Raw genomic sequence first — 17,610 nt, forward strand, 5'->3', positions numbered from 1 at the left:
GGGTCCAAAAACTACCGGCCTGCAACTAAGGCGACTGTCCCACCTTCCAGGTCTAACCCCTGAAGAGCGGGATAGTCACTCTGTTGTACAAACAAAAGTTCTCTCTCTCTCTAAGCCGCTGCCCAGGCGCATGCTCAAGCCGGAACAAAAAGAATAACAGCTTTGCTCGCCACCGCAGACGCCTGCGTCGTGGGCCGCGTCTGCTAACACATACCGACGCAAAAGCATTAGGATGTGTGGCTTAGAGACTGAAAAATGGAGGAAGGATGGAAGTCAAAAGCACTTGGCTTGCAAAGTGTGGCCGCATCACGCTAATGCTCTCTTTGGAGGTACTTAGCTCTAAAACCCCAATTACAGTACAAACCCAAAAAACACCTCGCTTTGTCAACCCAACTTTCAAGCTCAGCTGAAGCTGGCGCAGCCAGCAACAAAAACTGGTGCATGACCAGTCCGACCATATTTATGGTCACTGACAGACCACTGTACTAATTGCATGTCGTAAATACAGTTCATTAGGTTTAAAATTGAACTTTACGGTACGTTGTCATATATCGTTGGACATCTAATGTTGAATATAATTTCCCCAGACTAACTGTAAGCCTTTAAATGTAAATCAAACGGTAGACTACAGCAATGGCATAGATCATTGGATTGCTTATATCAAGAAAACTGCACCTAATTTTAGGCATCAATTGCCATTAATTAGTTGTGAATATAAATCAAACTTGATCTACCATATCATCACATATTGTTGGATAGCTTATACAGAATATGCACTACATTAATTGCAGGCCATACTTGCAGTTAATTAGCTGGTTGAAAATTGAACTCTATACCACAACGTCAAGCAATATATAGCTGAAAAGTTTTCAACGAGTAGAACCTGAAAATATTTAGTTGAGAAGGTATCCCCTGATCTTAGATGTATACATGGTTAAACTAATTTTTTTTTCCCTCCATGGTCCAGTGGGAGTCACCTCCCAGTTGCGCAACTGTAATGCATCATAATATCGCTTCTACAGCTTCATCAAAGTTTTTGCATTACTCTTTATCTATACTACTTCTAAAGATGAGTGGGAGAAGTTTTAAGGTGCCAGAAAGGAAAAATATAGTATTTTATACTGTATATAAAAAAAAGATGAAACAAGCAGAAAACCGAAGTTCACTGGATATAGAAGATGCAATCTTTTTTTATTATTATTACAGATTTCAACAAAGGTCAAGCAATCACATTGCTAAATGTGATGAAAATAGATGGGAAAGTACCAGGCAGCAAAGCTCTATTTCTTTCCACCAGAAAAGGAGGGCGAGCGTTAATACATACACTTACTACATGCACAGAGCCTGCACATTAGTTTCAATCTTGTGTAAAAGACAAGGTTCATTGGGTTAGATCTGTCATATGGTATTCCCTATTCATGGTTCAATTACAGCCACCCAAATTCAACAATGCGGCCATTTCTTCTATTCTTAAATTACAAACGTAAACTTGATATGCCTCTACATAAAGCATACACGTACAAGAAAACTACGTGTAAACCAAGAGGAAAGTGTGGAGGCAGACAGTAATGCTGAATCATACATCCATGACTGCATGTGCATAACAATAAAATCAGTAAATAAAGGATGTCCTTTCCGTTGACATCCCGTGCTTAAAAATTGATTAGTGGAGCCCATCACATCGATTTTTAACATATCACACAACGTTTAGACACTGTCAAGTGCAAAAAGAAATGAGGTCTAAATGGTGACAATGAATTGCAACAAGTAATAAATATGTTACACGTCAACCTCGAAACTTAGTTTCTTATCACTTTAGGAGGACATACAACAGCTGCATAAATAACACAACAGCAGACATTTAACACAAGTGATGAAAAGGAAAGGCAATTCACAAAGCGCCCAGTTTGTCCACTAAATTTCTTAGAAGCAACAAAAACAAGTGATAAGGCATAAAGATGAAAACTGCAGGATAACAACAGAAGTTTGCAGTTCACAAAAAGTGTCCCGAGAAACAAGACCAAAATATGCTAATGATAAATAGAACACACACAGGCCCGCTGCTCGGTCGCAAAGAGAAAGATTTGAAAGAACTCGCAAGCTGATAGGATTAAAGTAATTCCAGTGCCCAAATATGTTGCTCAGAGCGAAGGTCTGAGCCTACATTTCTTGATCCTACAGGATGGCGAGATTTAATACATCCCCTTATTATATGAGAAACAACATTCAGTCACAAAAACTAAAAACTGCCATCAACGCTAAGAGCATGAACAAATTGTAATGCATGTATCAAAGATGCTGCTGCCAGCAAGAAAGAAATATGCCCCAGATCCCACGCAGTTCACAGTATAGCAGCTTGTAAGGGATAGTATACTATTCCCCACACCAACAAAATTGGAAAAAAAAATACTGATAACTGAGAGCAGTCCACAGTTGCATGCCAAGTCTACCTGGTTCCAATCAATCAAAGTCCAATCAGCAAGCTCACTGGCCATCAATGTTCAATAAGCCCGTAGTAGCTCCATGATGAAAATGGCCGAGTACTCGAGACCAGCTCTGCGGGAATAAACCGGATCAAATCGATGTGAAATTGAAGACACCGTAACGAGGGAATGTTCCCAGTATGTCGTACTACTAGTACAATCGGGTTTTGCTGAACACTACAAGTGGGAGATTCTGCCGGAGACCGTCTTGATGTTGGACCTGTAAGATGATGGCCAAGAAAACGTTATCAGCAAGACGATTCCACACTGATAAGCAGCAATTACAATAAGAGAAGGCAAGCAGACTCACCAAATCAAACCAACGACACAAGTGACAATATTTTTCCTTTTCCTTAAAACTCAGCGACCCCTGCAATGGAAAGAACGATCGTAAGAAAACAAATCAGCAGATGGCAACAAAAAGTATGAACAAGTCAAAAGTGTACTGCCTGCATCTTACAAGAGAAGAAGGTACACTTGCGCAAAACCACCGCAGTCACAAATTTAGCCTGCGATTCCATGTTTACTTCCGTAATCCTTTCAACGAATACCTAGAGCCGTGCACAGGCAATGCGTCATCTTGTGGTATTGGCTTGGTGTCTTTCATCTAGCAGGAACTGACGTCTTCCCTGCAGCTTTTACTAAATGCATTATTTCCTGTTCAGAGTTTGCTAATCATTCGCAGGCCCCTTCCTTTTCTCCTTGCTAATCCACATGGTAGTCTGTGGACAGTGCCCATATGCAAATATAATTAGATGAGGTACGCACCCTTTTGTTCTTCAATTTTGGCAGTAATCTAATGCAACACTTCCAGATGGAATGGTGCCAACACCAGCAGCTGAAGTGAGATGATTGCATTTCAAAGTTTTTCCGACATGACTACTGAGGCAGCTGAACTGATGTCAGTGGGGTAGAGAGTAAACACAAAAAGCTAACAAAAGACAACCTTTTAATCCTTTCGCGGCCAAACTAAGGCTCCTTGGAATAAAACAGACGCACAGGCTTTCACGTGCATACAGAGAGCATAATTAACTAGAATGTGAAAATACAGGCACAGCCATTTCTTCATTTACTTTTATGCGCAATTGCAATCAGTGGGAGCTAATGGGTGTAAAATGCTTAATTGGATGAGTTCAGGTGAAAATAATAACGTGCCACGAAAATCATTGAAATAATGCCAGTCTATATGCCTTGCGCTTCTCACGTCCATGACGCAACTTTAACACGCAGCAATGCACAGCTTGCACCTCCGCTTTATATCGTAGTGTGTGGATCAGTGCACTGCCATGTCAAAAATGCTGGCCCAGTTGGGAGGCAGCGTATAAGAGGGAGGGTTGCCAAGTTTTCTTGTTTCATGTTTTAATGAACCTTTACAATTTCCTCCCAGAACTGGCAGCATTTTGATTTCTGCATCAAGTAAAATTCGTAAAATTAAATTCGAAAGAGTGAGTCCTCACAGCATGTTTTGAAATATTAGTGTGCTAAAGATGGTTCTTTATTATTATTAATGGCTACTAGTGTGCTAAATAACGGTAGTTCTTGTTTCGGGCAGTTCGCATTACACTTTCCATTCTGTCTGTGCAAACAGTTAGGATGCTACGCCGTTAAGAGTTATTTCTGAGTCTTTTGGCAGTTTCCAAATAGTGGCGTAACTGCCCAGCTCCACATGCTGTGATAACAACTACAGTGAAATCTCTAATTCGGCCTTGAATGATTGTATTAACCAAAGTTCCAAAGTTCCAATGATCGAATTACCCTATAAAAAAAAAACTGCCGCAAACCATTTGTATCACGGTAATTTTATCCACTGATCCCGTGTATGAAGGCTGCCTACATTTGAGATGAAAACCGAACGAGAACGAAGGCTTTTCCAAGTTTTGTCAGATACTTCACTTTGCGCACGCAGTCGGGAACGATGAAGAATTGCGCGAAAATTGTAAAAGTCCACACAGACCTTTCTCCCGTGAAATTAAAAAAAGCAAAACCTAAGCTATGCAACCGAGCTATATTTCAGGAATGGTGAACTTCTGGCCGTCATCATGGCTGCCATGCTTGCACATGGGCACCATTTTCCATGCAGTTCAGGTTCGGGGAGAGGTCTATTTTGCTGAATGGGTTGTACCTCGATGCATCACCCTTGCAAATGAACCGATGCAAACCCACCGTTGTCTGAACTGACGAGCACACAACGCCTTATACTTGCGTGGGTATCGGCCAGGACTGGGCTCCTAGTTCCAATTATCCGATTTTCTTAATGAACGGAGGGGAAATTAATGGAATATTAGTGCAATAAATTTGGAAATTAAGGCCCTGAACACAGCGATCAGGCACACAAACCTGTTGGTGCAAATTATAAGCAAAGGCATTACAAAGATGCCCTGTAAAAAAAACAGCACATCGGTAAAAAATGGACTGCAAAATGGTTCCTCTGTTTGCGGTCTCAGAAACGGAATTCTTTCATCTGAACCATGCTTTGGTGAAAACTCTGAGCACATATTTTTAAATCAACCAATTCTTTAACTCATACACAGCCCAAGACCAGTCAATAACGATGAAAATGAAGCGCAAACTGAGAGAACGCGGCTCGGGTTATTCAATCTGGCATCTGCTATAAGCTGGACTGATGTCAGAAGAAGTCTTGACTAGCTTCTTTGCAAGGACCTATTAAATAAGATGATAGCTGATTCAGTCTCCATTCGTCCAGCATTGCAGTCAATGCTTTTCGTGCACTTGTGGTTCACAGCCAAGTCACCATAACCATGATCACTGGGGTCAGGTGCCCCTTGGCACCCACGCCAATACCTCTACAGCACAACATGGTCCAGTACTAGGCCAGTATAGAGTTCTATAATGCAGCCAACTGCAATACAGTCCAGCCCACTTATAACGAACTTGATCGTCACGTGGCATTTGTTCGTTGTATCCAAAGTTCGTAGTAAGTGGACCACCTATAATACGGGCAAAAAGAGCAAGCGAGACGAAAGTTAACTTTATTTTTGAAAAAAGTCCGTGATGCATGTCTGCTTCTTCAAAGCTGATCGCATCACTGCCGTTTCTAATTTTTCCAGCGCGGTAATATGTTCATCGCCAAGGCCTCTGCTGCAAACGAGTTCCTTAAGCGACGCGATGTAACCGATCGCGGTTGAAGCATTCACAGCAACCGGCGGTAGAGCAGCTTCCTCGTCATCGTTCTCGTCGGTCTCTGGGCAGTCAGGAAGGGCTCGCACTTCACGCACAATAGCTTCGTCAGTGCATGGCTCCGCAATGTCGGCGTCGTCATCAGCAGAAACGAAATCGTCCCAGGCACCGTCAGGTCCGGCCAGCTGAGTGTCAACGACGCGTTGCCACAAGTCCTCATGCGACCGGCCTTCCGGTGGGTGATCTATGGCATCCTCGGTGCCTGGGCCCATAAAACCAACCTTGTGGAAGCAATTTGCTATGCACTCCGCGGTGAGTTCCATCCTTGCCACTTTCAACATCTCCACGGCGGCAAGCAAGCTGATGCGAACTGGCACGGCAGCATCAATCCCGATCGACAAGCGTTGGATGACGCGCCGCCGGTAGCACACCTTGAACGCATGAATGGTGCCCATATCCAGCGGCTGAATTTTGCAGGTTCTATTGGGAAGCAAGAAGAGCACTGTCACCGCACTCAAGGAAGGCTGCACATGGTGCGCCGCACAGTTATCCAGCATGAGCAGGACCTTCCTGTTTTTTTGTGCCACGTCGCGGTCAAACTTGATAAGCCACTGGGCAAATAAGTCACGACTCATCCAGGCTTTTGTATTGTTCCTGTAGCGTATGGGCACATAGCTTCCAAAGCATTGCGGCTTACGTGACCTGCCAATGACAAAAGGCAGCCGCCGGTCACTGCCATACATATTGACACACAGAAGAACGGTTATGCGCAACTTGCTGTTCTTCCCTCCTGCGCACTTGTTGCCTTTCAAGGCATGCGTTTTAGATGGCAACATCTGATAAAACAACGCAGTCTCGTTGGCATTGTAAACGTCCCGTGGAGCATAGCTAGTAATTGTTGGGAGGTTGTCGGAAAGCCACGCATCGACGTCCTCGTTGTTCACAGACGCGACCATGCCGACGACCGCCTTGAAAACAATTCCGTGGCAAGCCTTAAACCGGTGGAGCCATCCACTGCGTGGGCTGAAATCAGGAAAGTCCAAAAGGAAGGCGAAGTCTTTAGCCTTGGAGAGCGTCAGCGGTCCACTGATCGGAACGTTGCGAGACCGGGCGTCAGCGAACCACTTCAGCAGTGCATCCTCAACGTCCGCGTAGGTCGCCTTCCAAAGGCGCTTTCTAGTTGTCGGGTCGGCATTCACGGTAGCACCAAAAATCTTTTCCTTGCCCTTAGCAATGGTTGAAATGGTCGATTTCGACAGTCCGTACTTTTTGACCAGTTCGCAGTTTTTTGCACCTTGAGCAAGTTCATTAACAATGGCCATCTTCTTTGTGATGTCGACAGCTTTCCCTTTAGCACCTGAAGAGGTCGGCGTACAGTCCTCCATCGCACCAGGCACAAGTCAAGCCCTTGGGCTCGCGCGTTGAGACAGCCTTCAACTCCCCGATCTGGGAAAGGCACGGATGCGGCAACGATGTCAATGCAGTGCCATCGCGCAGAAAGAATCGACGGCGAAATGCCCTCAGCGGGGTGGCAACGGAGCAACAAATGGAGAACCGGTTTGAGCCGGTAGAGCAGGCGCCTGACTTTCCGGATTGACAGACGCAGATCACGTGGATGCATCACAGCGACGCAGGCGGCGCCACTTTCTCTTTCATCACCGCACGCATGCTCTTTTTCGTTTTCATTTTTCAACTCGGGCTTTTTCTTTTTTCGCTTTATTTTACCCGCAAAGGAGCGCCGGGGGATGCTTTGTGCGCTCTGTATTCGCATCGTGTCCGGGGAACTCAAAGTGCACGAAATTCGCCTGCCGCGGGTTCGCTGTCGAGCGAAACCGCACCAAACACCGCCGGCTCGGTCAACTATGGGGGCTCGACAGCTTCATGTTCGCTCTAACCGAGTGTTGAGGCCACAACAGTTCGTTCTAGGTGAGACACTGTGCCATTGCCCCAATATATTTTTTGATGGTAGCACTGCCCTCGTTCGTACTAAGCGAGCGTTCGTTATATTTGCGGCTGTTATAAGTGGGCTGAACTGTTTTTGAATTGTGGCCACGTGTTTTCCATGTGCTATAAAATATCACATCTAGATTTCCTGTTGGGTTCAGGAGGTCCTTGTACAAGTCCTTCACCACTTTCACACTTGTTGCTTCTGTAGCAGTACCTACTGCTTGGCAAGCTTTTACCATGGTGTCCATGTGCCCCCTGAAAGTCTTGCGGTGAAGACCTCAGTAGGATAGGTTTATGGTTGCACAAAAATCCGCTAAAGTAGTCGCTCCCTTCCCTATACTTCGTATCCCCTTCATCGCCAGAAACTGACTTCAAAGGGTGTGATGTTGGACTTCCCGTGCACTCATGGCAATGAGAAGCGCAGCTCGGTGAAATCGCAATTCGAGCACGTGAGCACTCACTTCACCGCTAAGCCATACTCTCTTTCGCTGCATTTTGTGAGTTGAACAGTGGCCATCCCACACTTGCTGCAACTTGTGGATGCAAACAGCTTCTTCAGTACACTAATATCAACGATGATGTACTTTGTACTACGATCGTAGTCTTCATTTACTGTGCTGACGTTCCTCAGCTCGAACTTGCGAGAAGTCGCAGAGTTCTTCGCCAATGAAGTCTTGACGTTGTCTGCGTATTTTTCGCGCCCCATGCACTCCGCCTCCGTGAAAAACACTGTGTCCAAGTGCTGAGCACGCGAGCTTGGTTTACCCGTGTTCGCCGGCCGGCACTGAAGCGACATGTGGAAATGCCGAAGTCGTCGCTAGGCTTAGCTCAGCGGGCTGGGCCACTTCTGATGACGTGGAATTCGAAGAGACTCTCAGTGCATCAAAAGTTTATATTTTCGATGGGCTAATTCCAGGTACATCCACCAGCACTGCAGACACTTGCGGTAACACTGAAGTTGACATCAATCAGCATGGCCCAGCTGTGGGGTTCACCAGCGAAGCTGACGTCGACGGGATCTGTCCGGCAAAGCTGTGGTCCACGAGATCAATCCAGCTGCATCCACCGACGGCCCTGCAGCTGACGGCAACACTGAAGCTGTAGTTCTCGACGATGTGGCACTCTTCTTATTCCACGTGCGTCTCTTTTTGCTGACTGCTTTTCATGTGCTTGCTTTCAAGCGCGACACCAGGCAGACAAATATAAACAAAAGCAAGAAATCCGATTTTAAGAGGAGCGAGTTAATAGTCAAAATGTTTACAGGAACAATGAGAAAAAGGCAGAACGAAAAATGATAGGAAACGAAGAGAAGCGCGAAAAATGCCATGTGCCAGTGGGCGAAAGCAGATGACAGAGAGTCGACAATGCAGCCGCGAGAGGCGAGCAATGCGTCACGGCTAATCAGACAGCTGTGCCTCAAAGAAGCGTGCGGTTTTCCCAATCAGCGGCTGTCTCAAGTCGATTCATCCTTTGAGAACGGATGCTGATGGCTCCGCTGTATGAAGGCCTACAGCGTGTTGAGAGATGCCAGAAGGGAGAGCGGGAAACTAGCTTTAAAATGAGACCAAGATGGTGCCGATTGGTTAGCGTAGTGCGGAGCTACGGCGGCTTGAAAATGGTGCAAACCTTCGCATATGGCATTTAATTTCGAGTCACCGACGTTTCTATATTGCCGTTTATTTAATACTTTGAGTACGAATTGAGCTATAATATTTTGTAGAGGCACAGTCGTGACATTAAAAACTTCAAAATTGCAACTTTTTTGCGATTTTAAGGCACACATCCCCCCTTAAGGGCAAGTTGGTCCATATATTAAAAAAGAAAAAAAAAGCGCGCAGGCCCCAAGACTAGGCAGTGATCTTGGACTCCTCCCTGATCGTGACATCATGGCATTTTAAACAAGCAGAAAAAAATCATGTTAGCCTAATTTTCTCAACAATTCACGTATCCTTTACTGTCAAATAAGCATCGACACTGCTATAAAGACCTGCACAGTCATTTCTTACCAAAAGCAAAGATTGGTTGGAGCTGCCCTCATTCATTTCAGAAGCAAAATAAAGTGACAGCAGACTTAAAGAATTCAAGGCAGTGAAACTGTGAGGGCAATGCAAGCATCGGATACTTACTATGGTGGGATGCAGAGAGTAGTAGAGGAAAACATCGGCTAGAGTCAATGAAACGGCCACGAAAAAACACCGGTCTGCAAGGTAGCTGTTCAGCTCCTGAAAAGGTCCAGAAAATAAAAGAAATTTATAAGCAAAAGTAAATTTCCAGGTTACTTCGGCTTTTTCAGCCAAGGCCCTGGGATAATAAAATGTGGCAGACAGAAGCACAGGGTTAAATGATGTTCCCTCTAGAACTAAAACAGCTCAGCCAAACCTTTTAACTAATATACTCATGCTTGAAGCCAAGTGCACCTCTTATGTTTCCTGTTCTTTTTTTAATTATTATTATGGGCAAACGTTACTAGTAGAAATGCACAATGGCCACCACAACAGTGCACAATACTCAACAACTGAAACACATACAACAAAACCAGAATCTTTTAACCAGTGGAAGCTTAATATAAACACATGTTAATTTCATTTCGAATGACACGAAGACTTATTTAAAAGCGGTAACCAACCTCACTTATACTTCTTCTTCTAGAGCTAATATCTCTTCATTTTGTTTGTTTTGTTCTGTTGCGTATAGCCATTTGAGCTTCCTTGTTTGCATTTCATTTGCTGAGTAGAGTACACAGCAGGAGGTGAGCTACTGGGCTGTCTGCGTCAGCAGAAAAAGCTTTCAACATGCATTATTACTGTGCGTTCACAAGAAACAGATATCAATCTAGTTAGATAAACTTTACCGCAGCACATCTTAACTGTAGCTAAATGAACTTAGAATCTTGACATATAGCATATGGCAGACAGGCAAATTTTATTTCATGTTATGCATGGTAAACCTATATAAATATCATAGCTGCACACTCCTCACAAATCTAGAGTTTAAACAATGTTTGACTGGTGCTGCCATCTACTGAACACTTCATAAATCTCAAGTCTGCCTATACTTTCATAGATGAATGGCACACACCGCTGTTATATTTGTTGCAACGGTTGGTGGCAGTTGGTTTTTGAATCTCCTTCAATCAACTGAAGCACTCACTGAATTTTGTGTTTAGCCAAAAATAACGTCCTATACAGTTCACTTCTTATAATCCCTGTTATTGCATTGATGTAAAAAAAATATTTTGATATTGAGAGAAAAAGCCCGGCATGCAAGGCATGGGTCCTGCTGAAATATGCGGCACTCGGCGGGTTGAAGTGCAAAAAAGTGAAAAACTGACAAAGTAACAGAGTACAGTCGACTCCTGATATATTAAGCCCGGATATATTCAAACTCTCAGAATGTCTTCTTGAAAATCATGCAAAGTGCAGGAGTCCCGTTTGCATTTACTGAACACTTGTTCAGAAAACATTTGATGCATCGAACTGCATGCAGTGTCCCTGCAAAGGACTCTTCTCCTAATGGCACCCCCCTTTTGCGTGCAGAGCTGGGTCGGCTGCGTAAGCTAGCACTAACGCTGTAATGTCACTAGACAAGGTGAACACGACCAAGGCTTGCGAGTGCTTTTGCGTGGCCTGCTTGTTGCTAAAGGAATCAACTGTAGCCTGTTTTAATTGAGTCATTATTGTTTTTAGAGTGTATCAGAAACTAAATTAGGCCTCCTATGATCAGCAGTGGCTTTTCCCAGAGCACCACCCACAGCAGCTTTGGCGTGAACCCTAACCCAAACGGCACTTGTGCCAGGCAGCGCAAGATGCGAGGAGCAAGCTGCGCAAACTCAAAAGCCCCGATCTGGCCTTCCCAAATATTTAAAGCGCGCACTTGCGCCTGTGGAGCGACGCACGGAGCTTGGGTGCATCATATTCATGCTTCTGGATTACAGAAAAGCTCATCTGCTGGAGCATTGAATTATTAATACTATATAGAAGTATTTCACGATCCACTTCGAGTTCGATATATCCAGGATTGACTGTACTCCATTGCAAGATTGTATCAAGCTACTTTACCAGCATGGTCAAGCTAGACATAAGCAACCTTTGCATCAGCTATATAAGAGAAAGCAATGAAACATAATGAGGAAGTGTAAACTTTAGGCTACAAGTACATTCCAGCCCCATTTACAAGGTCACAAAGCCTGCCTCTAAAGAGCAGGTATGGGATAAATACCTGCCAGGTTTTACCAGGAGAGCATTAAGGAGCTCTCACAACTGCGCGGGAATAAAATAAACTTCCCAGTAGTTGAAGCATGGAATATATGAAGGCTTTTTTGATGATTTGCTTATTTACTCACAAGGGAGGCAGGAAATACACTCTACTTGTGCCCTACTACTCATGCATGTCCTGTTTTAATCACTGTCATGAAATTTTTAATGTGGAAGCCGCTGCCCTGCTTTCTGGGTGCTGTTTTATTCATACATCCGTTCATTCCTTTCTGTTGCTACATTCATCGCCTCACTGACCGTGTATCTCATGTGACACTACCAAATGGTGTTCACATCCAGTTCGCATGCACAATGCGGAGAAAGAATTTTGGCCACTTTTAGACAGTGCACCGAAGCATGCGTGACACAAAACCACACAGGCCTTTCTCCAGTGTTTATGTGATTATAGGATGTGAAATTGCCCTTAAAGCTGGCAGAATATGTTGCATCAGGGAAGAACGAAAAGCTTTGACTCACTGTATCATATACTACAATTTAAAATGCTTATATCGGCAATTGGCCGTGCGGCACATGTGAAGGCTTGTCATTCTAGTAAATTCTACCGAGAAAGCCTTCATTCTAAATTCCACAAAGATGGAATAGTCTTCCAAGACGAAATTCTATTGACAAGTGGGCATGTATGCCTTAATGCAAAATGACTCTTGTACAGGTTCATGCACACCGCCCGTGCAAGGGAAACAAAAGAAGAAGCAGATGAGAAAGAAGGAGACATTACAACTTTAGTAACTTTAATAACCGAGTTTCCTTGCTTTTCCAACTTTCAAACCCGGCCGACCATGCTTTCTAGACTCGTCCTGACGACGTCCATCAGTGTCAAGCAGTGCAGATTGAATTTCCAGGTGGCTATAGCATACATGACCAGATTACAAACTCTGGGCGAAACGTGAAGTGTTTCCTAAAGATTTCCAATATGTACAAAAAAAGAAAACTTTGCAGTCTCACGGATAATTTGGGAAACCTGGCAGGTATGGACATAATAGCAGTGATTGAATAATAATTTCCCATAAGGGCAGCAGATGCCTAATTACAGGGACCTAACCTCTCCCAACTTTCGGCACATTACACGTTTATAGGGAGCGAGTAGAAAATTAAATGTGACTCAATCAGTACGGCTACAACACCAATGGAAATGAAGTAATACCATGTGACCCACATAAAGAAGCACCGGCTTCAAGGGGCAACACAAAGCACATCAGACAGAAAACAAACCAATATAGTGTAACATGGGTCAAAGTTCAGGGTGCCACGACAGAAATAATGCATGCTTGTTCATAACATGAATTGTAAGTGTCTGGAGCCTTCAAACTAATAGAACCAAGTACTGATCTCCTTGAAACTAAAGTTCAGAACAAATTGGTATCTCTAGCCTCATGCCCCGTTTCAAACAAGAAACTTCTGTTGCTGCCTTTTGACACGGGAACCTACATTGTGTTTTCCATCAGTGACATAGATACCTACCTGCAGAACTTCGTGTGCAGCGTCTGATGGTAGTGAGCCACCTTCACAGTGGATGGCCACATACTCAAGCCACTGCTGAATGAGAGCCCTCTCCTGAGCATCTTTTCCTGCATTGGATGCAAAAGAGAAGAGATGTCAAGCAGAGGAACATGCCACGACTACACGCACAGCACAATATCGCTGATAAAAACTGTCTCTTCTCAACACTTAATTGCCCCGCCAGGGTGGCGCAGTGGTTATGGCGCTCGATTACTGTTCCTAAGGACGCGGGATCGAATCCCGGCCTCGGCGGCGGCTTTTCGATGGAGGCGAAAAGCAAGGCGCCCATGTACTGTGCGATGTCACTGCACGTTAAAGAACCCCAGGTGGTTGAAATTTTTGGAGTCCTCCATCACGGCGTCTCTCATAGCCTGAGTCGCTCCGGGACGTTAAAACCCAGAAAAACCAAACTAAACCAAACCATCACAACACCTAATTAAAGAGGCAGCCACGACTCACGCTTTTCCTATGACTTACTCAAAAGAACAAAAAAACAGAGATATCCAGTGAAGATTTCATCCGGAGTCACTACCTCAACCGAAAATGTAACAATTCATTCTGCTTTTAAATCTGCCATTCCTAACATTGTGTAAAAAAAAAAATGATGTGAAAAAAAAAACACACAATTTGGGATAAAAAGTCAATTTTTGGATTATTATTCTTTTCAATTCCTGGGCCAATAAAACACATCACGGAGAACAGTGAGCCCCGATTGCTTAGAAAACCATACCTTGAGATGCGACTGGTACAAAAGTAGCGTGTGACATTTCAAACGTCTTTTCATGCCATGAGAGGCTTTGTCAGACGTTTGATCGTATCGCACGCCGAATCTATTTACCTTGTTTTTTCTGATTGCTTCAAGCATGCATTACTGTTGGAAGAATACCAGCTACGAATTTTGCATCGGCAACAGCTTAGACCGATCTCTCTCAGAATAACTGCCCACCCAGTTGCAGCAGAGGCTCTTCTACACTTCAATGAAGGGCCAAATGTCTTAGGATGGCTGGATATTGCTCGTGGCACACACACTGCCAAGATCGTAGAGACGAACAACAAATTGTGCGCGGTTTATGCGCAAGAAAGAGCACTTCGGAGCTGAAAGATGACCAGAAGAAAGCGGCAACTTGAAGGCACTGCTGCTGAGCAGCCAGATGAAGAACAAGGACTAACATCTGCTGCTGGGGGGTTTTCTTGAGCACTGGAGCTTGAGGAATAAAGTCGGGTGATTTTCAATCTTTGAGTCCATTTTTCTCATTTTCTTTTTTCAGTAAACTGCCAGCTTAGGGAAACTATCCTTCTACCATTTATAGTTAACAGTATTAATACTGTCGTGAGTTTTCTGGAGGCAGACAACTGGGCGCTCAATCTCTTTATTTTTCTCTTTTTTTTTCTTCTTTTTTTTTGCTAGAAAAAGAGTTAAAAAAAAAATGATGACAATGAAGAAACCAATGTTATTCCTTATAAGATAGCAGTCCTTTAATATATAGAAAAACTAAGCAAACTAATTCCACAGTTGTGCACTCTAGACACTTATGAGCCCACATAACACAAAAATTTGGAAAATTACCTTTCCTTTCTGAATGGTAGTTTTCCTAAGCAAGCACAGTCATCCCTGTCGCATAGGTTGCATAACGCCCTTCATACTTATTATACAATAAATAAATTTGGCGGAGATGCTCCGAGCAGTGCTATAAAGTAGCCCTGCAAGTTTGAGTGAAATTGAGCAGGCAATTCAAAAGTCTATTTTTCTGGGTAGTGTCCCCCCTAAGCACACAGAATTCTACATTCTGTTTTTTCTTCTTTTCCATCTTCGTTCCCCTCTTCGTTTTCTGGTTCAGCAGAGCCTTTTTTTTTTTACACTTTCTCTCAGCTTTAGTGCACAATACCTTGCTGTTCGTTTTGTGCATCAGCTGAATTTTTGTAAAGTGCTTTTATTGTTTTCGGCTGGTTGCAAATTTACCATTGTGCTTTGTTACCTGTTATGTTTAGCTGATCTAACCTTTTTAACTCTGAAATTATTGCTGTTTGTATTGTTTGTAGTTGTAACCTGCTCTAATCCTCACGAGCCTCATCTATACCTATAGAGGCACATTTTCCACCATTTCATTCTCCCTTCTGTAGTGAAAACTCACTTCTCACTGTAATGTCTTCATGTCATGTGGATAACGAAACAAATAAATAAATAAATAAATAAATAAATAAAAAAATATATATATATAGCAACCTGCTGATGCATCCGACTATAATTTCTAGCTCATACCCAATGAAATCTCTAATTCCCACATAATATGCAAAACAATAAACTCAGACAACGGAGTTTAACTGCACCATGCTCTTGATGCAACAGGCAGCAGCCGATTTTCGGTCAATTTTTTGTGGAAACGTGGCCAAGGCTAAACAAGAAAGAAGACAGGCCTCTGCCATGTGAAAAATGGAGGGCCGTAGTGCAATTGTCACCCCGTGGTAGAAAATAGTACTGAAGACAAAGGGACGAGGCCAACAAGTTCACACAAGAAAGTAGACGCCTTTCAAGCATTTAACATTCAACAAACCTGCCATTTGCCCAATGTAATTAGATGGTTACGTGGCTGGAGAGGAAGGGGTGGTCAAGGCAAATAAGGTGAGAGCAAAAATGTTCCTCTACAGTAGCTACCTAAAAACAGTGGTCCTTCTCTCCATTTGCAGGCTGGACTACCTGGTATAGTGAGACCGTATGGTGGCAAAGGCCTGTCTTTCCCTTTCCTGTTCAACCTTGGCTGCAGAGTCACAGATGTTCACTACAAGCAAACTACACTATAGCAGCATGGTGGCATAAGAGTAATTGTGTGCTAACGATGAGCTAACCTGGCAGTTTCACTAAAAGCTATCACCATGCAAGTACAGTACCTGTGAAATGAATTCAGTATATGCAAACACAATACATTCCATCTTAAAGTATCACTTCGCCGTGTACATAAGCAAAAAATATTTTCTTTTTCCTCCCGACATTGCCTTCCTGAACAGTGGCATGTTATCCTACTTTAGCTTCAGTCCTCCTAATATTACAGTAGAGCAACAGTTTACACGAGTTAGACAGATTATGCTAACTAATGAATATTTCGTACCGATGTAAGAAATAAATGAACATGAAAGTCACCATAAACTTTGCTTTCCAAGCTTTTTGACCTCCCATCAGGTTTTGCTGCCTGACGAAATATTTTCGAATTTTCTGCACTGGTTAACAGGACAGCTGCTGCGACTGCGTAACGCCACTACGGCTTCCATTGCCACTCTTCGTGAAAAGTGCCAGCGTCAACTTCCTCCTCAGAAATAAAAGGCAAAAAAAGAAAAAAAGAAAAAGGAAAACGCTTACCCAGGAAGTTCCGTCCTTTCTCCGACTGCTCGGCAATGTAGCGTCCGATCGGGGCACAGCCCGTCAGTTCCAATCCCGAATCTGCTTTCACCGTTGGAACCTGCGGGTTATACCGCATTTTTAAGTGCGCATCATTTTTCAGGTACATGGGACCAGTTCGCCAAGGTCAATATACAGCCATATGTCGACATTAGAAGCCAGTTTTGACACTGGCTTCAGTTACAACCTTTCACACGCCCTCATCCGTTTTCATGTCAGCGATTTCTAATACGAAGTTTCGACAGCAGTGACGAGACGGTGAGTTACGTGACGTAACAAAGATGACTGAAGAATGAATGGGGTGCAGCGCTCCGGCAATGTTTAAACACTCAGCAAAGTTTAAGCACTGTCCTCCTCAACTGCCGTCATTTGGAGATCGTAACCTGCTCACAATGTAATACAAATCTGCAGCGTGCCTCTGCGCAGTGCGCGCTTGATGACGCTTGAAGTAATTATGTTCCTACCGGCGAGCACGTAAACACATGTGACCTCATTTTGAGACACGGCCCAAGTTTCGTGAATTCAGCATTCGTGCACGGATTTGTGGAAGAGATTCGTACCAGGAGAGCGAAAACACTGCTTACCTTCTTCTTGAACTGGACGCTAATGGTCTCCGCAGGAATATTTAAAAAATCGAGGAAATTCTTTACGTGAGCAACCATCTTGGACACCGGCCGCGTTGACGCTGACGCTGGCGTTTGCTTTCGCTATGTCGTGCAAATCAATGCACTCAATAAAACAAAAATAAAGCTGTGCTTACAGAGCGGCTTTAGCTCAAACATTCGTTTTAGTTACAGTTTTGCTTATTTTGCTTTATAACAGATGTCTTATAATTTCCTTTAGGAATTTTCAACTGTAAAAAGGTAAAAATGCAGCGATG

The 17,610-nt window shown here is 43.7% G+C and overlaps 1 protein-coding gene across 1 annotated transcript; it reads right to left on the reverse strand.

Annotated features, from left to right (window-relative positions):
- Positions 1–1,161: 1,161 nt before the first annotated feature.
- Positions 1,162–17,471, reverse strand: AIMP3 (aaRS-interacting multifunctional protein 3). Its single transcript, XM_084579023.1, has 6 exons — positions 17,315–17,471; positions 16,692–16,791; positions 13,301–13,407; positions 9,695–9,790; positions 2,794–2,853; positions 1,162–2,703 (listed from the first exon to the last, which is right to left on the reverse strand). Exons 1-6 carry the CDS (start codon positions 17,390–17,392, stop codon positions 2,635–2,637), a joined length of 510 nt encoding a protein of 169 aa, XP_084435149.1. The 5' UTR covers positions 17,393–17,471; the 3' UTR covers positions 1,162–2,634.
- Between the last annotated feature and the right edge of the window lie 139 nt (positions 17,472–17,610).

The sequence above is a fragment of the Amblyomma maculatum genome, chromosome 9 (genome assembly GCF_055883805.1).
Source record: "Amblyomma maculatum isolate TAMU_Amacu chromosome 9, ASM5588380v1, whole genome shotgun sequence".
In the NCBI taxonomy this organism is placed as follows: Eukaryota; Metazoa; Arthropoda; class Arachnida; order Ixodida; family Ixodidae; genus Amblyomma; species Amblyomma maculatum.

What these genes read in the sequence shown, in the direction of transcription:
- AIMP3 (XM_084579023.1), bottom strand. Translation starts at nt 17,392, where the DNA reads ATGGTTGCTCACGTAAAGAATTTCCTCGATTTTTTAAATATTCCTGCG. An exon ending in GCGTCCAGTTCAAGAAGAAG is followed by an intron (nt 16,792 to 17,314) that starts GTAAGCAGTGTT and finishes TATAACCCGCAG; the next exon opens with GTTCCAACGGTGAAAGCAGA. An exon ending in GAAAGGACGGAACTTCCTGG is followed by an intron (nt 13,408 to 16,691) that starts GTAAGCGTTTTC and finishes CATCCAATGCAG; the next exon opens with GAAAAGATGCTCAGGAGAGG.